This window comes from Gobius niger, assembly GCF_951799975.1.
Source record: "Gobius niger genome assembly, chromosome: 20".
Lineage (NCBI taxonomy): Eukaryota > Metazoa > Chordata > Actinopteri > Gobiiformes > Gobiidae > Gobius > Gobius niger.
Window position 1 is genome coordinate 19,409,679 of NC_136871.1, and position 27,152 is coordinate 19,436,830.

Sequence of the window (27,152 nt, forward strand, 5' to 3'; positions counted from 1 at the left end):
AACTGTTATATTTTTTCTTTTTGTTTAATTTCTGGCGGAACGAACGTACGGCTGACCACATAAATCGACGGAAGTCATTTCGGTGACACCGGAAGCGCTCACTTAGCGGTGATTGCAGTGAAATCATGCCCAAGTAAGTAATATTCACACCGGTGTAATTGTAGGTTTTTGTGTTTGTGAGGCTTCAGTGTATCCTTGTGTGCACTTGGTGACTTTTTGAAGTCGTTAATGATGGTGTCTTGTGTTCAGTGTAGCCTACAGAAAGAGCTTTGTTTGGGACCATGCCCCATGTTCCTCTAACGCTACAAGGTGTTAAGAAGTAAAATGTGTTACACATTGTGTCTCGTATATTATAACGCTCACCCATCAAATCACACTCGTGCTTTCATTTTTAAGAATAACATATCCTAGTGTAAGTAACCAAAGGGTCGGGGGTGTTTGGACTTTACCGTCACGGTTGTCCCGTGCGCTAACCCTAACCCTGGACGTCAACACTTGCATCTGAAATTCTTCAACGCGGGGGTTCCAATGCAATCAGCCCAACCAAAGGCTGATTGCCTTTTGTTACATAAAAAGGCAATCAGCCTTTTTTGTGACCTAGTAAACAAGCTTAAAAGGTCACAAATGTTGTAGCTTGTTTAATTGGAGAGCAGATGAGCTTCCTGAAACCCCCAACCTCGGACGCAAAATGGAACCCTGTTTTCCTGAGCACTGCCAGGTGAATCCAGAGATATGACAAGATATCTTTATGTAATATTTGATAAAACCTGCAAGTCTATTTATTAAATGTACATACTACTCTTCAAACGGTTTATTCATCCAGTTAATAAGGACATTACCAGGACAGTTTGGGAACCTTGGCCTTAAAAAAAACAAAAGCAAACTTTTGAGCACCCTTGATCTAAGAGCAGCATCAGGGTTGCTCACATATGTTTTAATAAAGGCTATTATAGGACTGCATAATACATCTCCAAATTATCGTTGTCGCCAGTCGAGCTGGACAATTAATTGAAATGTAGTTAATTCGGACAAGATTTTTGTAAATGCACCTGGAGGAAAGCATTTGTTTGAGTTGAGGATTGTATAAAAGATATGTCCAAGTTCATGAATCAGCTACATGTATTTATTTTTATTTTTTGCAATATCGTCCAGCCAGTCTAGTATTGCAAAAAGCCTCAGTGTACTTAACTCATTATTTTGTAAGCACAACCTAAAACAATGGACACTTAAAATTGTTTAATTTAATAGAACATGTAGCATTAAATTGTTCAGTAAAATATTGCAATTAATAAACATACTCATAACTAAGCATCACTCTCCTTTAAATCTTTTTCTGCAGGTTTTACTGTGACTACTGTGACACCTATCTCACACATGACTCGGTGAGTTAATTGACATTGATTTGCTTTTATATTGCCATATTGACACTATCATAATTTATATTTTAACATTTCAGCCATCTGTGAGGAAAACGCACTGTAGTGGTCGAAAACACAAAGAAAATGTGAAAGATTATTACCAGAAGTGGATGGAGGAACAGGCACAAAGTCTAATTGACAAAACAAGTAAGAATTCTGCTGTATTATTTATACATCATGGGTGTTGGGAAAACGGAGTGGACCATGAAACCAGAGACATTTTGTAATTTTTTAACTTCTTGCATGGTTTAAGCAACTTACTATTTGTTATAACTTACTATTTGTTATAGCCACTGTTTTGTATAAAGGGACCTCGAGTAGTTGCCATCCGTTGTGCACCGTTAGCTTTACCTTATCTTATAAATTACCATCCGTACAAAAAATCAGGTCCTTGTGTAGTTCTATACATATGTCGTGGCATCTTTTTTTTTTTTTTTACTGCATGTCTCAAAGCTGATCAGTATTTAATTCTTTTGGTTCTAGCGGCTGCCTTTCAACAAGGGAAGATTCCACCCTCACCTTTTCCTGGCGGGCCTCCTCCAGGTTGGTAACTTTTGTGTTGGCACTAGGGATAATACGATTCTTAATTGTATCAATATGATTATCATATTCAACACTCCCTCTTCTATTTGATACACAAATATGTCTGATATGAATTGGCGAATGATTTTAGATGTGCACACTAATAGTGTTTTCAGAAATTACCTCTGGTTGTGTTCACCTAATGGTGAATAAAAAAAATAATTTAAAAAAACTATATGCCAGCACACCGTACCTATCCGGAAGCACATCCACCATGAGCAGCCATCTCCGGATGTCAATGTCCCTTGTATGCGAGATGCTGACATGCTGCATATTGAATAGGGTCGATGCACATAAGCTTCCTTGCTTTTATGTATTCATTTGATTGGGACAGTGCATGTTGATGAGCAAACATGAAAGACATGCAAGTAAACTTGCCAGATTGTAGCCAAAGGCTAATTTCTATCTGTAATCCCACAGGTTACGGTCGCACAGGGGTCACAACATTACAGCACATTAAACCTCACATCAAATTACATAATTAACAATAAATTATCAAAAGAATAGGCCATAATAAGGCTATTATTGAAAAGTGAAAAGTGCACCATTCCTACTGTGAAATATGGAGGTGGTTTGCTGATTATATGGGGATGTGTGAATTAGCAAGGCTCTGGAAACCTGGTCAAAATTGATGGCAGGATGAATGCAGCGGCTTATCAAAAAATACTGGAGGGGAATTTCAGGCCAAAAGCTGTGCATGGGTCACACTTGTTCCAACAAGACAATGATCCAAAACACAAGGCCAAGTGTAACGCAGGTGTCGAATTCACCGTGAATATTTGTCCTTGCCCTTCTCCTACACTATGGTTACCCCCGTGCTATCGCGAGAATGGGGTCATGTCCACCTGCCACTGGCTCCAGCAGAATAAAGTCAAGGTCCCGTTAATGGCCATCTCGGCTCCTGACCTCGATATCATTGAACCACTGCGGGGAGAGCTGAAACGCACTGTTCATGCAGCCCAGGAACTGTAATAAACTATCACGGAGTACATTTTGTGAGCGTTGAAGTATACTGTTCCTTATTATGTTTTCATTTGGATCATTGGTCAATTATTTCCACACAGGTGGCCCTCCACGTCCTGGCATGTTGCCGACGCCTCCGATGGGAGGTCCACCCATGATGCCTATGATGGGGCCTCCTCCACATGGCATGATGCCCGGAGGACCTGGTAAGAAACGTTCAAGTCTGCTAATGATGTCCAAGTTGTTTTTATTACCTTTTCTGGTAAAATGGTTCAGCTTGGTTTAAGGGAAAACATTTTGAATAGCTTTTTCTTGACTTAAAAAAAATAAAAATAACAACTTGTGACCTGAAGAGCTCAAGCTCATTTTAGAAGTATTGTGGTAATTTCTGCAAGTCAAAATCACGTTGATTAAAATTTATGTTTTAATATTCTTGGTAATATTACTTTTTACAACAAAAGTCCTGTTGCCCAGTGTAAAAGGGACACTAATGCATCATAATAGAATGCAGTTCGAAATATTTGTGTCTGAAAGTCATTTGCTGGTGCTTTTGTTCTGTGCAAAGCAGCATCTGATGAATGAAGTACTAAGCCATGTAACCCTAATTGTTCATCAGGAATGAGGCCGCCAATGGGAGGGCCGATGCAGATGATGCCAGGACCACCACACATGATGCGTCATCCTCGGCCAATGATGATGCCAGTGCGGCCTGGCATGATGCGTCCAGACAGATAAGACAAAGGCTTGGTTCAGTTACAGCCTAGTGAGAACATGTTGTTCACACATTTTAGAATTAAAAATTTTGTGTCACAAAAAAATTCTGCAACTACGTGTGTTGGAGAATAATTTTATGGTCTGTAAAATTCCTTGTGGTAAAAAAAAAAGAAAAGAAGAAAATGTAGAAGTGTTCTTTTGTCCCTAACGTTTTTGGTTTTTTTTTTTTCTCTTGGAAGTGTTTTTATACGATTTTGTTGTTGCTTTGTGAAATAAAACCAAAGCTTAAAAACCTGACTCTTGCTAATTGCTGTAATATTTTTTAATGAAAGAAGACGCTGCATAAAAAAGATGCATGTTCTTGCTAGTTTTATGATCTAAGTTATACAAAGACATAGCGTATGTTGAACTCAGACCATGAAAGTCTCCCACTTCAAAAAAAAAAACTGTATTGCAATAAAGTTTGAATCAGAAACCTCACACCCAAGTTGAGGTCAATCCAGACTCGCTTACCTTTTCATACCACTTTAAGGTCTGAGTTTGTGGATGCTGAAGGGCTCTTATTTTGAGGTATTATGAAGTGGCATTGGCGTATTCTCTGTATTAAGAGCTTGATGGTGAGATTGTTAGGGATAGACTATTGACCTGAACGAGATGTGTCTGTACTGTATGTACTTGAGAGCATCACCTGCACTTAAGCAGATGTTCTAGTTAGGAATTGAGTGCACTGTACTTCTTGTGGCGATGGTGTAGTACTGGCCTCATTAGTTTATTTAGTGAAGCATGTTTAAAGATTTGCCTCTTGCATAAGGATCTGTAGCTTCTGATTCATTATCTCTGTTGACATTTGTGTTTGCTATGCCTTGGAAGAATGTTACTCCTTCTACAGCTGAACTGTTCATAACATTATGGTGTTGCATCAACAGATGGAGCTAGAGAGTTGAAATGCAGTGCAATTGATTTTTGTGCCTTTCTGGACTTCACACTTCTTTGAAATCTCCCTCTCCTAAAAGACATTTATGGTTCAGCAAATATCTAGGTCTGGAATTAAAAATGTTAAGGGACAATAGCCATGTGCTTCACGCTATACTGGAGACTTTTATAAATTTGCTGCCCGAAGGGAGAGACCATCTTAAGTTTTTTTGTTTTGCGTTTTTGGTATTTGTCCATATTGTAAAAAGTAAAGCTCAGCCAGTCGTAAATATCTACTCTCCACTTGAGCGAGACGGGAGTAAAGCCATGTAAATGCACATTTCATGCATAGGTCGAGCATAGTCTGAGGCCCGTGTGCCATCTGAAATCTGAAGAGTCTTTATGAATATTCAATCTGGCCATGAAGTGGAGCATTGCCCTGAAGGTAGTGTAGTGGAGTGGGAAAGTGTTTATGATTAGGGCTTAGGAGTTGGGGATCATGGGAGGTATTACAATGAAGCTTATGCAGAGGACTGACGAGTGCACTGCAGTCCATTTAAAGCTGTAACAAGACATAATTGTGCAAACTCCCAATTATTTGTTGGCAGAAGTGACCTCGAGAGTTAGTCTCCCTTTGGTTGTTACTGAGGCCCACCTTCTTGATATTCCTCTCATATGGGGGAAAGGCTTCTGGAATATAAATAGTCTTTAGTCACAGGAAAAGTTGCTCCTAATGCTCCTGCTATCAGCCACATTAGACATTGGACGAAGTTCACCTTTAGATCGGTGAAGAAACACTGTTGGCCTCTCATTTGTCATACACACAGCTTTTTAAAGAGATTACGGCGATGGCCTGGATAGTAATTTAACAGGCTAATAAATACTATGTTATCCTCGTGTGGGATGACTGGAATGATCCAACTGACAGCTCATACTCAAAGCTTCTCCCACAGTTTATTATGATTCCACAGACTGAGTGTACTATGAGTTTTAGGGAGGTCTTTTAGATGAAGCTTTCTATTGATTTGGTAACTTCCCAAGATAATAGTTTTCACGTAATGTTTTTGGGGAGATTTGTATTTACAGTATATTTGCTGGCTTACTGTTTGTTGCAAAAGGCACCACCACCCCCACAAGTTTAAACTTTATTACATTCAGAGGCTGCTGATAACACCTCCTTTGCTACAAAATACAACCATAAAAGACAACCATTTTAGCCAATATTCTCGTTATTGGACGTGCATATTAACAGTAATATCAACAATGGTGCCATACATTCAGAATAGTGACGGCTTCCCATCTCCTCCTCTATTGTTGTCTACGTCGGTGTTGTGAGTTGTCTTCATGCTGAAAACATGACGCAAACACAAGAAAAAATAAGTGTATATTTCTCCTAAGGAAAGTAACAGAATAGTAACTCAGTGACTTGGAAAAGTAACTTTAATCTGAAGACTGGTCTGGAAAAGGGAATGAGTTGGATTAATATCAGGCTGGATCCATCCACATAAAACAAAACCTGTTCAGTTCAATGTTTTTCTCTCAGCAAGTATGATTAATGTCTCATCAAGGTGTCCAAAAGTGGTGTCAATATTCCAAATTCTGTCCTTTCATTTGGTCAGATGAAAGGACTCTTAGCCATGATATGAATCTGGCAGGTTTATCAATCCAATCACTTCCAACTAATGATCAGGAGAAACATTTGGAGATTTTCTGTTTGGAGATTTCTTTCCCATTGAGTTGTACAGGCCTCTGTTCCAATTGAAATTATGACCCCATTTGGGGGAATGCATTCCCCATCTTTCAGTTTTTTAGGATAAAGCACTGGTCTCTAAACAATGACAAACGGACAATCTTCAAATACCTGTGTTTGATTTTTGTTATTTGAAAGTACTTTAAGTCAAACGATTATTACTGCAGGTTTGGACACTAACACTACATATAGAGAGAATGGGTGAAATGTGACATGACAGTCTGTCCCAGCAGAAACCAGGACTTGTATTCTTGATTCGTGGATTGCTCTTGCCAACTACTGTATGTCACTTTCTTTTGGTGTAGTGCCAGCTCTTCATTTTATAGCCACTGAATGAGATGTCCCCTTGCCAGGTCCACAACATGCAATGTGATGTTTAGACATAGCAAGAACTCAGACTCTTACTGCAGGCATAGCACCTTTTCTCGGTTTGCATACATCTATGTATGATGGAGCATTTTTCTCTCGTATTAATTTCGCAACCTCCCAGCTGTAGCTAAATGAGGAACACAATAATCCCTGACTGACAATTTGCTTTAGTCAATTGGCTCAGAAGTGAAAGGAGACCAATATGGTGCTCAGAAATATGGCATGAAAATGATGATTGCACAGGGAGCGCAGAGTAAGATATTGACTATGAGAAACACAGGCATTGAAGAGCTCAGTTGTCGGCTCTGGATGCCCATCTCTTCCCCTTTTCCTTCCTTTTGTCTATCCCCATGTCTTTCCTAGGCCCCCACTTTCGTCTTCCTGCTACCAATACTACTCTGTAATTTAATCCATTTACTTGTGGCTCCAGATCAATATCCATTTTCTTTGGCCTAAGTCTCAAGATTTTTACTTGCCTCAAACTAAGGTCTTATTAGCCAGCAGGAGCTCCCATGGGCTCATTGACACAAACAGCTGTAGTACACTGCAGTATCTGAGAAAACAAAGCAGTGTTACACCTAATTTCACTCCAACCTGCTGCACTAAGTTACACAGCTGGTAGCTGTCACAACCCTCAGATTGTTCAGGGTAGAAAGCAATAAATCCATCAAATGAGCAAAGCTTTCTTCATAACTTACAAATGTCAGCCTCCTAGGTTTCTAAACTTTAAGCCAGATGCCCTTCCTCGCTAGTCTGACCTTTTGATTATGCTGTATAGAGAAACTACTTCTTGGTTTGAAATTTGAGTGTAAGCTGCACAGTAGTGTAAATCACTTAGAGATAAGAAAAGTGTGTTGTACCTATGTTCATATTCTATACTAGGTCATTCACAATGTAACCATGGGATACGAAGTGATTGATTATCCAAGAATTGAGGTGTCTAACATGAAACTCTAACACTTGATCATATGCTGCATTGCAAAATTCTGCAGTGATGGAGGGTCCATTAGAAATGTCCTGGAGCAGTATTTCTCGAGCTGGTGGTACTTGGGCTTATTCAGGTGGTACTCACAGTCTTCTGCAAATGTATTTAAAAATGTATTTCTTTGATGTATTAGTAACTGCTAAAGTTTAAAGTGTTTGCCTTTGGTTTAGACTTGCTTCCAGTTTAGACATTTTACTCAATTCTAGATCTCGTATACACTCTTTAAAGCAGTACTAAGTAACTCCTGCCCCTAGAGGCCACAAGCGCCACTGCAGGTGTCGTAGCATGTTGCGATTTTTTTAACTGAATAATTGTCCATGAGAGTAAATACTGCGCTGACAGAAAAGATAAAGGGAGAGAGGGATATTGTACATCCAATTACACAATGGAAATACTTTTTTTTTCACTCAAACTTGGCTGTAAATACTGTTTAAAGTGGCGCTAGCCCACAGTTAGCTTTGCCAGTTAGCCTTTTGGTTTTTTCGTCATGATTCTATTAGTGTGTATTGGTGGCTCCGGTCCGGTGGCAGTCAACTTGCAATTGTGGTTTTCTGGCTAGAGACACCAGGGGGGATGAAAGGACCCCCCCAATCATCCCATTAATATACAGATATATATATTTGAGCAAAACATTTTTTTAACCATCTCGGGTTAGAGCGAGTGGGTGTGGGTGTGAATCGTTGATTTTCATGTCAGTCACTTCACTTTGCCGCATGACTAACCGTATGTGCTTTATGTGTGTACCTGATTACCTGGATGAGCCCGCCCTACCTGGCCCAGAGGGAAAGGCCTACATGTAGCAGGGTTAGGGTTTTTGTGGGATTTAGGGTTAGGGTTGGAGGTTGGCGTTGGTTTGCGCTGAGGGGGGTGGGGGCTTACAATTCTGTTTAAGCCCCGGGGCTTGTGGGTATAAGGTGGGCCTGCCCAGAGGGACTACGAAAAGGATTTATTAAGGTTCCTTAGGTTACTTAAATCTGCTTTAAAAGCCAGTGGGATAAACACTGAGTTAATCATTAAATGCCCCACTCAAAAAACAAATGTACCTTATTTAGAGAGTATTATTTAGAGAGATGTGTCCTGCCACAGGCCAGCCGTGCTCCCCACGGAGAACGACAGTCTGTGAATCTCCTTCACCTGCTCCACTGCCTCACGCATCACTATGTTTTATAAATAAGCATGTTAAATATTAATTTTGCAGCATTTGCATTGAAAGTATTTTGTACTTCATTTGTGGGTCTTGCAAGGCCTTTTATGGTACTTTGCACTTCACAAAGTTGGTAAGAATCCTGATGTTGCAATGTAATTTTATATTTAGAAATGTGAAATACTTTTGATTCATACTTGAAGTTAGTCATCTACGAGTGACACATAGTAGCTGTGTCACAAACAGAAACGTATTTGTGCGAGATGTTACAATTGCAAGCATGAAAATAATAAGATTGTGTAGTACCCATGCTTTAAAATATAATAGATGAGAATAATTTGATGGAGTACCATAACCATCCATTCATCCAAGTCAAAACCAAAGAATCATAAGAGGATTGGCACACGGCTGCATGTTTTGCTGTAACACCCTTTTAATCCTCCTCCATCGAGACAGCATTAAACTTATTTTTAAATCTGACCCCAAAGTTCATTCTATTTGCCCCTGTAATGAAGGATTTTGATTGATCCTTGAGACTCCTTTGCAGCATGGATTAAACATTTTCAATTCAAATGATAATATAAATATAAAAAGGCATGTTTTAATTGCTCATGGTGATCGTCATATTTTGGACTAAGCCAAAATGAAAGTCTACGTTACAAATGTTTCACGGAAGCTTAACACTAACAGACCAAAAATGTCACCAAGGTCCTCTTCTTCTATTTGGTTTCATTCTATCGTGCATTTTAAAATACATGCTTTCAAATCTGCACTTGAGCAGCCAAGGTATCTCTTGACATTGAACCTGTGTGAGTTTAAGCACTGAATGAATGTGTGTTAAACTTTTCTTTGTACTTGATTAATTTATATACACTTGAAATATCCTTTGTGTTATCCCAAACCGCTGTATAAAGTCAAGTTTTCTGTCTTCATTGCCATTTCATTTCATTTCTTGATTTTCCACTTACTACAGAATGAGTATTTTCTCTGCTGATGTCAGACACTTTAGAGATGCACAAATCAAGATGAATCTACTGATACTGTGACTCTGTCTACTCTCTGTTTTAGTTGCGCGGCAATTTAAAGTCCTTTACTTGGAGAAAAGGCACAAAACCTAAATGCTTAGTCAGACTAGCATAGCTGCAGTTTTATTCATGGTTTCAAAAGATTGATTAAACTGATTTCCTGACTCAGCCTCAGGTATGCAACATTATTCCATCTTAGTCAGCACTGATGCTACCAGTTTATTACAAACCAGACTTTCTTTTGTCAATCACCATTTCATAGGAAGATTGTCCTGACACACAGGAAACTTGTTGATTTATCAAAGGTTTTACATACCCTGATCTGACTGGTGACACTAACCTTTTCAGAGCCGAGGGCTACTTCAAGAGCATTGAGTTGATCGAGGGCCTAAAAAAAATGATACCACAAAGATTGAACTGTTTAATGATGTGATAACCACATCAAGTCACCAATTCAACAAAACTGAGTCACAAGAACAGAAATAACTGCATTTTTAAGAATCAGAAAGAAAGAAAATGTATTATTTATTTTATTTTTTGAGAAAGAAGTCTCGAGGGCTACTGGGCCTGGGGGCCCACGGGCATGGGTTCTTCCAGGTCATCTACTGACTTTTGTTTATTTGTCAAAAACAACATTAAAAATGTAGAAGATGTATTTAAGGAAAACAAGCTGTCTGGATTTGTTTTTTGAGTGGTGTCTGTCCTTTTTCATGTGCATCAAGTTAAACTGTTTCTAAAATGGGTTATGTGGAGTTGAGGGCAATGTCTATTTTTATAAAAACTAAATAATTCTGGTTTCCAAAACTCTTTGATGTTCCAAATGTAGAAAGGTTAACCGCTTTTGGCAGTTTCTGTGCATCTAAAGATAAGGGCCGATTGAGGCGTGCCAACAAACTCATGTACTGTCTGAAAATATTTATTTAATTTGCTGTTTTGCAAAATAATTAACATTCAATGCATGAAAGTATTTTATCATCCAGCCACAAATATTAAAGTCTTTAGTTCCATATTATGCACTTATCTCTCTGGGCTTCACATAATGGAAGTGGATTGTCTTAAGAATTCAGTTGATGCGGATTGCTCTCTGCTGAATATATTGAACATGTTTGTTTGATTGATTGCTGCTTCTCTCAGTGCTTTCATTAAAGCATACATCTCCAGTACTTGCATGGATATGGAGCTTGTCAAGGACAGCTGCCGTGTTACAACGCTCTCTTATATCGAAAGTGACCTAGCCATGAACCGTCAGCGTTATCTGTGAATTAATTACCCCACCTTCCTTCTTACTCTTTCTTCCACATTCAGATGTGTCCACACCTTTTCTTGCTCATGACATGTTGTGAATTGTGGGTTTGAAAGTTTCAAATGCATTTTTTTCTTTGCATGACAATAAAGCATTATCTGTCGGTGACAAACTTAATTCGTCTTTATATCTCAAGAAACAAAAAAAAATACAAAAAAATACAAATTCTGAATAACATCATGAATAACAATAGGAACAAGCAACCCCACTCATATGACAACCTACCCCATGGGACACGTTGTCACTGTCCATTTTCTTGTTTTGGGCGGTTAATAACTATTCAGTGCAATAAAATATAGCGAAGGAAGCAAGACCTACTTCAAGCCAAGGTTATAAGCATTCATTTAATGTCAGTGTGGCTCTTGTGGGATGTTGTGTTGAGGAGCAGTGGACTCTTCAAAAAAAAGTCTCCCCTACAGCTCTTTACATGATAATCTCTCCACTACAGTACCACTTTTGAATTACTGCATCCTAGCTCGAGCTGCTAGGATGCTCAGATTCGATCATCTTGTAAGTCAAGAAAAAGGCCCTATCCAACGCAATATAATACAATATGAGATGTAGAAGTATTGCTAATGTTATGCCTAATTGATGTAGGCATACAGCTAAACATTAGTTTGCATGGCCACTTCATGCTGTACATAAATAAAGAGTGTACATATAAAGTTGGATTGCTCAGTACTCTACACTTTGATTCAGATCTCGGCTTCATGCTAAATTTATCCTTATCTTTCTCCTTATGTGGCCTCCAGCGCTCATGGCTCATGCCATGCAACAAGATAAAAAAGAACCTTCCCTTATCACACTGGGCCAAAAACATGTCCTTTTGCAACCTGGATGAAAACACGGAGCCAATAAAAACAGCAACACTGATAAGATTTTCTGAAGGTGAGGTACAATGCTGGAGTTTGCCTCTGGGTGAACTGTAGCCTAATGAGTGTGGCTTACACTAGGATTATAAAATCTTTTGCAATTTTAAAACATGATGCAAAGTGGACAGACACGAGGACATTATCCACAATGAATAATCTCACTCTTATGGAACCACAGACTAAACTGTCCCGACAAGTGCGAGCTATAATGATAATCTTACAGTAGCCTAATGATTTGCCTCAAAAATAGCACATGAGGAGTGACAAATGATGGGCTAGCCATCAGGCCACGCCTTCCCAAACTCAAGGAGCTTAACGTGTGTGTCCCCGGGACAGGGTTGCCAGGTCTGAATTCGGTGGCTTTTTAAGCTGTGCTGCGGTTGAAGAAAACCATGTTTTTTGCCATGCTGTTTTCAATGCAAAATAGGTTTTGTTTAGCTTAGGCTATTTCTTGATAAAGATTTCTATTTCAAATGAAATAAACAAAAATATCCATGTGTTAGAATGGCCAAGTCAAAGTCCAGACTTAAATTCAATCGAGAATCGGAGGAAAGATCTGAAAACTGCGGTTCACAAGCACTCTCCATCTAATCTAACTGAGCTTGAGCTGTTTTGCAAAGAAGGTTCCATAACGTAATAACTCAGGGGGGTTAGATACTTTTGCGCACCTGACTTTTCAGTTTTTATTTATAAAAAGAAGTTAAAATCATGCATTGTGGAGTGAAATAAAATGGTGTGTCACTTAGTGTCTGTCTTTTACATAAAACTTCAATTAAATATATTTATGTTTGTGGATCTGTGGCAAAATGTCGAAAAGTTAAAGGGGGGTGGATTCTTATGCAACCCACTGTACAAGACAACTATGAAGGTAAGCTACATGCTAATGTTATGCTAACAACAGCTAAAGTTGTGCCACCAGCAGCTGAAGGATATCATGACCAAAATCACCTTTTTCAACAGCGAGATGATCTTAAGGATGACCTGCATGTAGTAAGGGCGGGCCTCTCTCACGATTTCCAATCAGAGTCTGTTCACGTCCCATTGTGCCTGGTCAGCCCAGATGATCCTTGCCTGGGCAGTGGGGACGCTCACCTAACCAGGTAGACCAGGCACTGGGCTGGGTAGGGCCTGCCAGTGGAAACAGCTCATTTGGTAGAGCAGACAGACAGAAGCCTCTCCTCAGTAAAAGGCAAATGAAAGCCCACTTGGAGTTTGTCAAAAGGCAACTAAAGAACTCTCAGACCATGTGAAACAAGATTTTCTGGTCTGATGAAACCAAGATTGAACTATTTGGCCTGAATGCTAAGTGTCACATCTGGAGGAAACCAGGCACTGCTCACCACCTGGCAAATGGCAAATACCATCCCTGAAGGCGTGTGCACACCAAATGCAGATCGCAAGGCAGGTGGGGTTGATTCCTGTGCATTGTCAATGTAAATGTGCACAAATGTGCGGGTGATGGGTGCGTAGTGGCAGGTGTGTAAAGGTGCGTTCACACCAAACGCGGCAAAGCGTCGGGTTTACATTGAAAATACATGGAGGACGCGCCTCAGGGAGCGTCAAAATATCCCGCAGCGAGCCACTCGCCTCCTGTGCGGCGCGTTTTGAAGCTTTCCGCGCGTGGTAAGCTTTTGACGCGCCTCCAGGGCGTCCAGCGCAGCCCACGCTAGAGTTGGGAAATGTTGAACTTATTGGAGAAATTTGCGAGCGTCGACCAATCAGGAGCTTTCCCCAACAGTGACGTACCTTGTAGCTGAGCCACCGGGGCAGATTAGGCTATATGCCGGCCGAGAAAAAAAAAAAATGAAAACAAGTCACGGAGGTTTAGCTTCATTGTGAACCGGAGCTACAGCAGCTCTGGGACTTTTACAAAGACACACTTCAGTGTTTCTTTACCTACACACCCAGGATTAAAAGCGGCAACAAGAAAACTTATTTCAGTGGCTGAATCTGCGCTGGGAATGTGTTTGGGCCTCGAGGCTGACGATGACTGTTGTAGCGCTAGAACACACGCTGACGTACGGCCAGAGTGTGACAAGCGTCTGACTTTAGGTAAGCACAAGCGTCTAACTACGGGCTTTAGCCGCGTTTTTGACGCCCGAAAAGCGTTTGGTGTGTACGCACCTTTAGAGCGTGCAGCAATGCGCCACAGCTGTTCAGAGCAGAGTGAAGGCGGCGTGTGGAGCTCAACACACATTGTGGTATAATTTGTTGATAATCTGAATTTGGAGTAACATAACCACCTCTTCTACATCACAAAGACACAAGTGAAACGAAAACGCAATTAAAAGAGGAGGAAAAGCCACAGCAGCTGTGGTTTGAAATGCCTTTCCTGAGCCTAGGCATTCGGATCAGAGGAATCATGCGCTTCAATAAACTTGTGAAAACACAATGCGGGCGAAATTAAGGAGGCACTGGATTACAATCATGTTTTAAAGGGGATTTCATCATGATATGATCACTGGACAGACAGGTACTGCACACTCAAACCCACACATATTGAAATAGCCTGATATCCAGGAGAGGAAGAGAGGAAAGTGTCGAGATTTGCCTCAAATATCAGAGAAATGTAGGCTGGTAAAACTATTCCACTGTCACCAAAGTACTAACAAAGAATCAGGAAAACGTTTTCATTCATATCTTAGTGCTTAGCAGCAACAGGGCAGAGGTTTTTTTTCTACAGAATTGCTCAGCAGTGGCACCGCCTGAAGTGAACACATGTGAGAGTCTGACAAGCCTTTCAAGCGTCCAAAAAGAAGCAACAGCACGATCTGTGCGGTTAGGTGTGTAGGCAGCATAAGGTGAAACATGCTGGTGGCAGCATCATGCTGTGGGGTTGTTTTCAGCAGTAGGAATTGGGAGACTAGTCAGGATAGAGGGAAGGATTTATTTAGCAATGTACGGAGACACTCTGGATGAAAACCTGCCCCATGCAGTCCCTCAGACTGGGGCAAGCTTTCACCTTCCCATAGGACAATGACCTGAAGCATACAGCCAAGATAACGGAGTGGCTTCAGGACAAGTCTGTAAATGTCCTTGTCCTTGTCCTTGAGAGGAACAGCAAAAAAGGATGGTGAAAATACACCAAATGCGGGTGTGCCAGGCTTGTAGGATCATACCCTAGAAAACTGTAATCACTGCCAAAAGTGCCACAATAAAGTATTGAATAAAGGGTGTGAATACTTATGTATATGAGATATTCAAGTTTTTTGGATGTAAATTCTTTCTGGGTGCACTGTATGGGCTGTCACAATAACACATTTTGAAATATAATATTTAGCTGCAAAAAATATTGCAGCAAACAATAATATCTAAGGTCATATAATGCCTCTGCGTCCTGTCACTTTACACCGGGATGATTGGCTCATCCAGATGTTAGTCACCAGTCACTTGAAGATGTCATGGGGCCACAAACGGCTTTATATTACTTTGTCTGAATCTATGTCATCTGTTATGAACTGACAATAGTATTGGATTAGTGCAAATAATGGTATTGTACCAATACACTTGGAACAATTAGTTGTATTCACTGTGATAAACCTATGGATAGGTAATATTAGAGAATATCATCATATGTCTTTAATTTTAGTTTTTGCTTTTCCTCAAGTGCAGGACAAACTGACCACCACTTAAAGGCTTAATACCTGATCTTTTCAAGTAATGGAACACATTTTGTTTTGTCCTCCTTTAGTATATTGTAAACTCAGACATTTCTGGGGTGGAATACCCCCGTGCATCTAATCCTCATTTCCGAAATACGTGTTAGCATTAGCGAATGTGTTGCGATTATGTCATGGTTTGGAGGTGCGAAGGTGGAATGAGGACCCAGATGCAATCAGCCAACCAAAATACTGAAAATAAATTTAATGGACGATTCCAAGGACAAAATGCAAAAACCAAAAACTCACAAAACTGAACCAGGACACAGACACATGAACGACTATGATCCAACAAAGACATGGGAAAACAGAGGGGTCTAAATACACAAGGAACAGGGAACAGGTGAAACACATTAGGGTGGGGCAGGTGATCAACAAAGGGGAAGCAAAGCAAAATCACAAGGACAGAACAGACAAGTCAAAATAAAACACTAAGGACAAGAACACTAAGCAAAATATAGGGGGAACTGAACATGACAGACAGAACCGTGACAGATTAGCCTATTTATTTATGATGGAATCACGACTGTACTACAGAGATACAGTGCGAACCAATATGATAAATGATGATGCTTTTAGACTGTGATCCCCTGTCTCACAAATATTTTCACAGTTCTGGCTCATTTACAATGATGTGATCTGTCCCAACTTCACACTTGCTGCTCATGCGCAAAGTGACCTAACACGCATTTCAGAAATGAGGAATTCTAAAACATTTGTATTTATTTCATAAACTTGCTAGCTAGTTCTAGCATTTCTGTGACAGTGACCCTGAAAAGCGACCCTGCAAATTGTGAAATGCACCTTTAAAGTCTGCTCTGTAAAGAATTGGGTTGCTACAACTATGTTAGGACAGAAAAATAGAACTGAGTTTGGACCACAAATAAAATTTAAATTGGTGGCTTCATCTTTCATTGTTTGTCATTTAAAAAAAAAAATCAGGTATAGGGCCTTTATGGAGAAACTGAATTCAGATTTTGAGGGCTCAGTTTAGCCCACACTACACAACCTGTTGCGGCCAAAATGCCCTGTGCAGTGTCCGCTCTGATTGCAGTGTTTTATGGCATCTCGGACGCGTGTCTTCTCCAACAAAGTCCATAAAAATACTGTGTTCCAAAGAGGTTTTATTGGCATTACCTTCAGCCATCCACAAATACACAGCTTCTCCACAGACAATAAACTCATAGACACGTTCGAAAAACTGTATACCTCTACACTGCAACACCTGCGTGCCCTTCCCTTCCCCCTTATATAGGGCAGGTAATCACATAATGTGACACACAGCGCCACACAGTGGCAGGAGGCTAAAACAGATAAAAAAGGCATATATGGCTCCAACACAACCAATTTGAATGTGTGTTTGTAATAAGGCACCTGTGATGTGAAACATATTATCTGAGTCACAAAGAAAAAATGTTTGTTTGAAAATCAAATAATTATCAGCACTTCGTTGTTGCTGCTCATGATGACATTTTCACGGTCGGGGACAGATGTCTGGAATGACAGTCCTGTTGCTTTGGGAACAACTGGCAGCTTAAAGGTATTCTTGAAGGTGCGCACGTATGTTGTTTTATTGCCTTTCTCTGATTTGTTATAAAAGCGAGCCACTGTTCCGAAGGTAATACTTTCATAGCTTGAGTAACCCTATTACGCCTTTACCCGGTGGTCTCATTGTCTGTGTCGGTAATAGCGGATGATCAGGTGGGAGCTGCAGCCACTAGATTGCAGATAATGACTTATTCAACCTGCATCCCTTTGTGTAGTTTTACGACTTCGAGGAGTATTTTAAACTAAGCAGAGACCATGTTGACCTCTAAAGTTCTGCTTTGTTTTCATTCACGCATGTTTGAGTAATCCAGCACTCTATCTCCCTATTAAGACCTCACAGCACATGCCGCCACCTGCTGATGTCATAAGATTGTGGTCCTCCGTATTTTTAGTTCCCACTTCACCATAGTCTTTCTGATTATTTCAGTGTTTAAATGGCTACTACTACAGTTTTTAGCTTGATTTAAACTGCTTTACTAATGTTGGCGCTAGCAGTGGACGTATTTAGGTTTTATGCATACTCAGAAATAAAGTTTACCCTGTTATTTAAAGTTACAAATCCTGAATGTCAATGTTCAAAAGAAAGTTAATATTAATCATTAAGAGTTAAGTTTAGCAGGTTACCACCAAACTGAAGAACATCTCGGCATGAATACAAAAAAGAAATCATGTTCAACAAAATAAATATACATTTAGCAGCACACAACTCTTGTGTTTTTGCTGAACGCGGCACAGCTCTGACTTGTAGTGTGCATGTCTTTGTTAGAGAAGAGCGTTCATGAGTCACCACTGTCTTTAGCCCGGGGCTGAGCATCCAGCCAGCTGAGTGGAGGGGGGCTGTTTTATTTTTGTCCCTCTAATATGCTGTGAAGACATTATTTAAAAAAAAAAAGTTGTATTGCTGATTTTTGTCTGTCTCGAATGTTGGATCAGTTGTTTGAGTGCCCTCATGGAGATAATTGGTGGGGTGCTTTAGTGCATGTGGCTCTTGGTGCTAGCTGAGCAGAGTTATGAGTGCTGTGTGGGGTGACGCGAAGGATGTTATCTTTTCTGTCATGCACATACCAGTGGAGCCCACAGGGGAGAGGTGAGCCTGCAAAGGACTTGGCTGATTGAGGGCACTGGGCAGTGGCGCAGTGTGCACTGTTGACTGTGAATACTAAAGATGCCTTGCAAGAGACCTTTTTGTCAGCCCACACTCCCTCCGAGAGCACTCGTGAATGGCAAAAATGATGTGCCCTTCTCTATTACCCACCCTTATTTCTGAACATCCCTACCTAAGTAAATGGATGCAATAATTACATAGCCTTCTGTTTTTATTGTTGGAATATGTGATTGTTGTATGTTTTGTCATATACAGTACAAAGGAGACGCATGATAAAGTAGGATGAACCTGTTCAGCACAATAAAAAACACCTGCAGTTGGGGCTGGGCGGCAAAAATGTATTGTGATCTGACTCCTGTGTTGATCTGCTATTGATCAGTTTGCGTCATGCTCTGAGCGATAAACCACGGCGATTTATCCAATCACTATGAAGTGTGACCATTCAGAAGAAACAGATGGCCTTTCTTCTTCAAAGATAAATTGAAGAGATGATGTTATTGGCATATTGCCCAGATAGCCATTACTACTTTCAGTCACTTTTTCTAGTATTTGGGAAAACACACATTAGAAAGTTATGACAATACTTGTTTTGGCCCATGCTTCATCCGTGATCATTGATCACTGTGACACACAGTCTGTATGGGCCTAGGTGAGAGACGTTTTTGGAGATATTGAGCCGAAAACATAGTCAGTAACTCCTGAAGAGAGGATTAGCCCTATGTCTTACAAGGGGTACCAGAGACGGGATATGTAGGTGCAGTGTTTAGCGTGCTATCCTCACAGGTCCCGAGTTTGATTTCTGGGCAATGGGGCTTTTCTGTGTGGGGTTTGCATGTTTCTTTTTGGTGCTGCAGGTGTGGATTGAGACTGTGCAAAGAAACTTTTTTTTTTTCACACTAAAACATTTGTTTGATAGAAGATTTTAATGAATTATCAAAAAAAAAAAAGTCCAACTTCAGTCATCTTCATTCTAACTCTATTGTAGCAGTTTCTAAACCCCACAAGCGCTATGGAAGTATTTTTTTTGCAGAGATACTATCGGCATGTAGCTTTTATTTCAACCAAGCAAAAGTTAAATAGTCCAGTCTTAAAGGGGAAGTCCTAGCATTTGATCATATAAATTGGAGCAGTGACCCAGTGTGTTGGTAACCTGATTACCCCAGCCTGTCAGTCTGAATGAAGCCAGGCTTTGGGATCCACCATTCTCTGATTCTCACTACAGGACAGAGGCAGTCCTCCTGTGGACAACCCTTCAGCGGGACGCATTCGAGCACCAAGAACAGAAGGAGCAGTGATGTTAAGGCAGTAGGTAAGAGGACATGGGAAATATATTAGTAGGTTGCTGTGTGGATATTTTTTTAGGAGCTTTGTTTATGAATGTATAATAGTTTATGAATGTAAGAAGTCGACTATTTGCATTTGTGGAAGTGAAAGGCTAACAATAACTGTTAGAAGGAGGGGGGCAGTAAAAGGGGAGGGCAACAGGATGCAACTGGGTGGACCTTTTGTTTCGGTGCGAAAACACAGGCATTTACGTGGCTTCTTGTTCTCACAGGAGTATTTGAAGTCACTTTTTCATTGGATTATAACACTGAAGATGACGAAGGCTACAGTTACCACTATCCTCAATCATTCTCTGGAGTAGGGCAAGTCTGCAGCAAATCAAGAAAGTTAAACCAACAGCTTCATCATGGCTCACTGTCCATCAGAGGTCAGTGTGGACAGTTTGATTCATGAGCCAAAGGACAACTTGAACTCAAGTGAACTTTCAGCAGAGAGTGTAGTATCTGCAGCAGTGAGATCCAGACCTGCAGATCTAGCATTGATCCGCAGCCTGTCCAAGTCGGACTCGGACTTGTTGACATCCCCAGTGGTTGGAGAGGATGAAGGTTTGGCTGGACGCAGCGGATCTGTGTCGAACTGTAGTTCTGGGCAAACGGCCATGAAGCGCATGCCTTCTTTTGCCTCCGAGTGGGATGAGGTAATATTTCAACATTGCTGAGGGGTACGGGACACAGGGAAGTGGCACCAACATTGCCTTCACCTCTGAGAGTGATGTTCAGTAATATGCATTTTTATGAAAGACAGAATTCAATATGATCGAGAGGGGAATGAAGGTTGCAGTGAAGCCATCTGAAGTCCAGCAGCAGCAGTGATGGAGTGTAGTAACTTTACCCAGGCTGTTGGCGGAGGATGCCTGCGGCGAGTGCTTGAATGCATGAATGGCTTGATCACTTGCACCGACCTCCCTGTAGCAGCCCTGGCATCCAAGACTAATTGGGCTTGTGCTGTCATTCCACATCCACTCAGTCCATGTCTCAGGGGCCGACCCACGCTTCCACTGTTTTCTCCTGCACTCCTCTGGCTCCTTAGTCGCGTCTTATGCATCCCCTTATATGTGAAGAGTCCCTAACCCCATTATCCCCCAGAGCCTAAACTTGAGATTTTTGTACTTCAGGGTGTGTGCTGCATACCATACAGATAAAAAAATTTTTTTTTAGCAATACTTCGAAACGGCTTAAAATAGTTTTAGCCTGTGGCGATAGCTGATGACTGACAATATAATTTTGTGCACCGCTCTAAGGCAGAATTATCCATTTCTCACAATGATCTCCGCAAACTAGAGGATTTATGACACTTTCAGTTTTGGTTACATCACAGTAATCAGATTAAGATTTCTAACTCTGATATATTTGGCAATACATTCTTCCATTGTGTGATATTTTGCGCTGTGGCCAGATGTTAACCAGTGCATAACATTTAACAGAGTCCCAGGCCAAATTTGAACTTCACACTTCAATTTACATATTTTGCCTTGAGCTAGTGTCTTTGATAAGAGGCACTTTATCTTCAGTCTGTCCAAGGGCATTTTGAGTATTGTTAGCCTTTTACAGCGATTAACAAACCCACCATTGTTCTGCCCCATCTTAGCGTTATTGATTTATTCAGTGAAACAACACGTGAGATATCTTATAGATTGTCATTTTAATTATTGTAATGTTCCAAACAGTTTCTTATTCTACTTCATGGCTTCAGGCTTCACTTCTTATGCAGCCGGCTCAGCTCCTCAGCTTTCTGTCCTCTTTCCTGCCCTCTTCTGTGCCCTCCGACCCCACAGTTTATTCAGACTATGTTGGGTGTGGCATCCTGCTGCCGGGCGTCCTGTTTGCAGTTCTCCCAACTGTTTTAGTTGGGTTTAGGCCCATAAGACTTGCCTAATGTGTGCTTCTGTATTAATGTGCTGTTAGTTGGCCACGGGCAAAAGTTTACTTTGAGTTGTGTTTGGATCTCATGCAGCTATCATCCTTCAGCAAACATCAGAATGACACAGCAAGCCCAGAGAGGCGAAACACCAACATTAATATTCCAATACGCAGACGCACAAAAGTCTTTAACTCTATAGACATACAGTATGGCCCATATTTCATTGTCATTTCCTCTGTTCACTCAAGACATTATTTTCTTTCTTTTTATAAACAATTTACACATTATAATTCATGTTATTTTATTTGCTATGTTTTCATGATAATATAGAACACAATAATTACATTCCATGCAAAGAAATACTGGAAGACAAACAAGTAACATGTAGTGATTGGCATTAGGGGCGGAGTCACTTTCAACACCTTCTTGTTACGCATTGACGTATGTCTGTTTGATTACACAGGAATCATTTCTCTAATCAGGATTCAGATGTGTTACATAACGCATACCATTAGTAATAACATATTAATATTAATCATATAATATTAATGATTTAGGAGCCCGGTCCGTTCTCCATATCTGTTTAATACTTAGAAGGCAAAGGTTAACACTGGCACATGTTACAGATGCTTGAGTGGCCTCATTCGACTGTGTACTCTAAATTTCCCAGCAGTATTCCTGAGGTCATTATACATTCAGGCTTTCAAAGTGCACACTCAGAGTGCACTTGTATGCATCTTCACTCACTAATGCACACGGTTTACATAACATCATCACTACCTTGGGACCTGAAATAATACACCACTACAGGGAAATTATCTAATATTACTTTATGAATGTTTGAAAGTATATATATATTTTTAATGCCTTTATTTTAGGTTTAAATTGCTTTACAGTCATTCATTTTGTCTTGCAAATTTACCATCTTTTTGGAGGAAATTGGTGACTCTGTAATGTTGATAATTCTAGTTGACAAAAAGTGTCTATTTTTAACCTACGCAGAAGCTTCTGTATAATTTATACAGAGAAGTACAGCAGAGTGAACACATCTCCAGATTAGTTTAGATAGATGTGGTACATGAATATGAGAGTAGTGGTGCTGATGGTGGGTTATGGAAAGGGGAGGGGAGTGTTGGGGCCCACTAAGCTTGGCTTTACCTGCCATATTGTCCGGAAAATCTATTACACTAGAGACAAACGGGCAGCAATGACTCTGCTAACGCTTACGTTGTGTAAGCGTTAGAAGAAGTTTAAAAATATATGAATTATACTACTGTATTATGTATAGCAAATGAACTTCCACCATCGTCATGCTTTTTGGAGTTCTGGACTTTGCTAATAGTAAGAATAATTGTGTCGTGGCATTTTTGGATGGATGAGTTGATGGCATGGACTATAAGCTAAGTAATTGCCTGGTTGTTTGTGGGGTATTATGAGTGTGATGCTCTGAGTCCCCATCTGCCTCTATTGACAGCGGTACACAGACCATAATCTTGTTTACAGACCAATGTCACTCCGTCGGCCAGACTTCGAAGTTCTATGCACATTTTGTATCCAGAATGTGACCACACAAGAATGATATGAGAATGTGTGGTGTTAGTACATAACAGTATTGTTGTGAGGATCAGACATTTTATTGGAAGTGAGAGTCTGAGTCAAGTCATCCTGAGTTTAGTAAGTCTGAGTTAGTTTTATTTGAAATTCTGAGCTATTTCAATGAAAGACCAAAGCAGAAGGTTAAAAAAAAGCAAAAAAAAGCAAAGGTCTATTAAATTTAATGTTAATTTACCTGCACTTGCATAAGTTCGCTCAGCAAGAAGCATTTTCTGTGTATTTTTGCCCACATGCTAAATATTTATATGCAGTGGATGAAGCATTAACGTTGTAAGAGGTTTTCAGCACTGACTGTATGATGTGGCTGTTTGAGATAAGAGCACAGATTGGTGACTGGCAGGTTTACTTTGCGTATAGGTGCACTCAGAGCCATATACGATATGGTTAAGTTAATTCAGTCAGTGATACGAGGTCTGTACCGCTGGAGGCATATGCCAAACATCCCACGTGAAAAACTTCCAAATGAATCAAGGCTTTTCCTCAGTGTTGATGCCACTAGCAATGTGCATAGGGCTTTTTCAAACACTAAATATTACATCAAATAAGCCTGGCCATGTCTCTGGTGTCAGTGTGTAAAAGCACAATCAGCTTTTTAGGCTTCTAAAACCCCTCACTGCTGATTTTAAATGTACAATGATAACAGTCTTATATAGTGCTTTTCCAGATGCTCAAAGTTACTTTACAATTATGTGCATTATTCATTCACTTCTTTGGTGGTCATCCCTATCAACCACTCACTCACTCACTCACTCACTCACACACGACACTAACCAGGCCCTTCCCTGCTTAGCTTCCGAGATCTGCCGGGATCGGGTGTAGCAAAGGTGGTACGGCGTAATAGTACCATAACTTGTTTGTTAAAGGTCTTTCTTGATTTAAAGCCAAGTGCATTATCCTAATTATAAGTCTATTTAAGCAGGAATACACAACGCTACCAATGCAATGCTTTATAGTATGCATAGGAAAAATGTGCAAGTCTAGATAGATAGATAGATAGATAGATAGATAGATAGATAGATAGATAGATAGATAGATAGATAGATAGATAGATTTTTTTGCCAATCCAACTGACTGAGAAGCAGCACATGGGCGGGATCTGGAGATTGTGGAGTCTTGAGTGAACTAAAGCTCTTTTTCTGGGCTTTCAATAATGTGAAGTTTCAGAAGTGGCGAGAGTGTAATTTGCTCTGCTGTGTTTTTGCTGAGCCGGGTCTTACTCATTGAATTGCGCTCCACGTTGAACTGTAGCTTGTGATCCATCATTGCTAAGCAGCACGCCTCCTCACAACTCAAGAGGGGGCACACACTTGACCAAGTCCAGAGTGTATTTTGTGCATATTCAGTCGGCAAGTGACGAACTACATTTCAGACACATGAAGGTTGTGTTCTTAACTTAACAACATGCTTATTATTTTTTGACAGATTGAGAAGATTATGAACTTGATTGGCGCTGGCATTGAGTCCAAAAAGACTACCCCAACTTCAGGTAGGCTATTGGACAGTTCTACACCAGGACTTGTCAAATGTTTTCTTGTTTCCACCCTCAATAGTGTTCAGGGCGGAATGTTATTAGGGAAGATCATCTTATTTGTACAGCACTTTTCACATGACATATTGTGAAAAGGGCATTATGTCATTATGTCAGAGTATGGCCAGGCGGGGGTGTTTGAGCGCCAGAAACACATTTGCAACAGCTGAGAGATTTTACTCAATTACCTGATGATTTTCACAGTTTCACAGTTGATGAAGTAGTTCACGTAGTGCAGCTTTAAGTTGTTTTTTTGTCAAGTGTAAAGTCTGTGTGTTATAGCGAGCCTTCTGGAAACGCCCCTTGCCACTTAGAGTTACATCACAGTAGTGTCTGCATCCTGCCATGAGGGCCAAAAAGAAATGTTGTTCTTGCCCATTTGTCATAAGTCACCCAAAGCACACAAAGGGTTATTTTTGTATTCACTTAGTACTCGTATGTAGCCACAGTTGCCCTTTGGGTTGATTGACAGAAGCACAGCTGCATATATCCGCGCCAACAGACCGTCCGACCATCTAATCAGCCCCATTCATAGCAATGATCATGAGTGGTCTGTGAAATTAACATGGCTGCTCAAACTCCTCCTAAGAAGCCTTTTCCTTAAAACGGACAAAAAGGTGGGAAACCCCGCCCTCGCAGGGTGGGTGGACCGGCTACGAGCCTCCACAGAGCTCTCGAGCCTGTCAACCAAACCAGCGTGGTTAAAAATATAATGCCTACCCCAGCGTTGTCACATGGGTGATAGCGATATCTAGAAAAAATAAAACTCTTTGGAGCCAGGCTTTTAAGCAGCATAAACGAGGTCCAAAGCGACATAGGAATCCTGCTGGCCAAGTGTCTTTTGGAGTCGCCCCAGGCCACTAGGGGGTGATATTACGGCAATGTCAGCTCCCCGCCATGAGGACCAAAGAATAGGGCTTTCCTTGTCCATTGGTTCTAATTCAAGGATGATTAAACTCCAACCTTCACCGTAAGCCGAATTCACACAGTATTTGTTAGCCCTAAAGATCCATGTTGTGCGGCTTGCGCTGATTCACTTGAATACGCAAAGCTAGTGATTCGAGTAAATTAAACCACCCACTGTATTGCTGTGAGTTTGCAAAAACATCAGCACACATCGTCATCAACCAGTTTTATTAACATCTGTTTTTGTTATTGCTCGTCATGGTGACGTGTAAAGAGGCAGCGACCTCCCTCTCTCTCGGTTTAGCTGCATTTTTTGCATTTTTCTATGAACTGTATTTGTGGTTTCTGTGTTCCACATAGTTTTACTGGATACTTTTGTACGTCTTTGCCGCGTTTGTGTGGGGATCGGTGGATTTTTTTCTGCACATAGTCCATAATGGTCCTGAAGAAGGATCTTTTTAAAAGTAACCCATTTGAGACCTACAAATGTTTTCTTCTGAGTCACTGAAGAAACACCAAGAGCCCCCACACCTGCAGCACAGTGGAGGCGTCACAAGAGGAGCTACCGGAAACAAAAATGGAGGTATCCAGGCGACACTCACAGCTAAGCCACACATGCCTTCTGTTATTCTGGCTAATGGACATTCACTGGAGAATAAAACAGATTAACTGCTAAGCTCTTCTCAGAAGATGGTGAAAGACTGTTGTGGAGCGGAGAGAGCTGTGCAGGAGGAAGAGGAAAGAGGAGGTGGAGCTGACCAGTGCAGGACACCACGCTCTGAAACAGGGACAAACCCAGGAGGCGCTGCACTGTTTCAGAAGATCAGAGGAGACTGAAGGCAGCCAACCAGGTTTCCTCCAGGTGCTACGGTTTCCTCTAGCACCAAGAACATGCTGGTCAGGTTGGCAGCGGCACGGCTCAGTCGCAGCGGCTCAGGACTAACACCTCAACACTATTTCATTGTACGCTTATACAATGACAAATAAAGCACTTACTTACTTACTTACTTACAACAGGTTGATACTGTTACTACTGATTTTTATATTGCTTTATATTTGCTTGTTGTTTTGAGAATTGGCTGTGATTGGCTAAAACGAGCTGTAATTGACACGATCAGCAGCACTAAAACCTTGTCCTCTTCTCAAACAATTTAAACCAGAGCCATTCCTCAGATAATATTATTATTTGCACTGCGATATTAGCTGTTCATTGTTGTCATTCAGTGCTATAGGTCACAGTGCAAGGACCCTGCCCACCTTTCTGTTATAGAAAAGCTGGCAGAGTTGGGTTTACGTGTGCGTAAACCCAACTCCGCACACGCACACGTATCCCTGAACACCGCACACGTATCCCTGAACCACTGCCAGAGAGCAGAGAGAAGCGGCTGCAGCCTCGGTTTTCCCTATGGTGAAGCCGTTCTGCTTCTGAAGAGGAGCATTCCCCATAAAACTGATCTAAAGAGGCAAACAGTTGACGGTCTAGGTTTGCTGAATTCAAATGCGAGTCTTTCACAAAAATAAAAATGAAAGTCTCTAATCCTCCTCAAAACC

At 40.8% G+C, this 27,152-nt stretch overlaps 2 protein-coding genes across 8 annotated transcripts in view; both read left to right on the forward strand.

The window, feature by feature from the left end:
- The first annotated feature begins 17 nt into the window (after positions 1-17).
- snrpc (small nuclear ribonucleoprotein polypeptide C) overlaps positions 18-27,152 on the forward strand; it is a 48,034-nt gene continuing 20,899 nt past the window's right edge. The window contains exons 1-6 of one of the 2 annotated variants that reach the window (XR_013793970.1): positions 18-133; positions 1,340-1,382; positions 1,457-1,565; positions 1,902-1,961; positions 3,065-3,169; positions 3,580-3,761. Coding sequence is in view for 1 of the 2 variants with exons in the window: in XM_079579065.1 (XP_079435191.1) it covers positions 126-133; positions 1,340-1,382; positions 1,457-1,565; positions 1,902-1,961; positions 3,065-3,169; positions 3,580-3,698 (444 nt within the window). In the remaining variant the exon portion in view is untranslated. Of the gene's footprint in view, positions 134-1,339; positions 1,383-1,456; positions 1,566-1,901; positions 1,962-3,064; positions 3,170-3,579; positions 3,825-27,152 lie in introns of those variants that run through there. The other variant, XM_079579065.1, reaches the window with a different exon arrangement.
- Positions 19,965-27,152, forward strand: part of anks1ab (ankyrin repeat and sterile alpha motif domain containing 1Ab) — a 30,432-nt gene continuing 23,244 nt past the window's right edge. For 2 of the 6 annotated variants that reach the window (XR_013793969.1, XM_079579035.1), the window contains exons 1-2: positions 19,967-20,330; positions 24,590-24,653. Coding sequence is in view for 5 of the 6 variants with exons in the window: in XM_079579035.1 (XP_079435161.1) it covers positions 20,040-20,330; positions 24,590-24,653 (355 nt within the window). In the remaining variant the exon portion in view is untranslated. Of the gene's footprint in view, positions 20,331-24,589; positions 24,654-27,152 lie in introns of all 6 variants that reach the window. The other 4 variants (XM_079579037.1, XM_079579039.1, XM_079579038.1 and 1 more) reach the window with 4 other exon arrangements.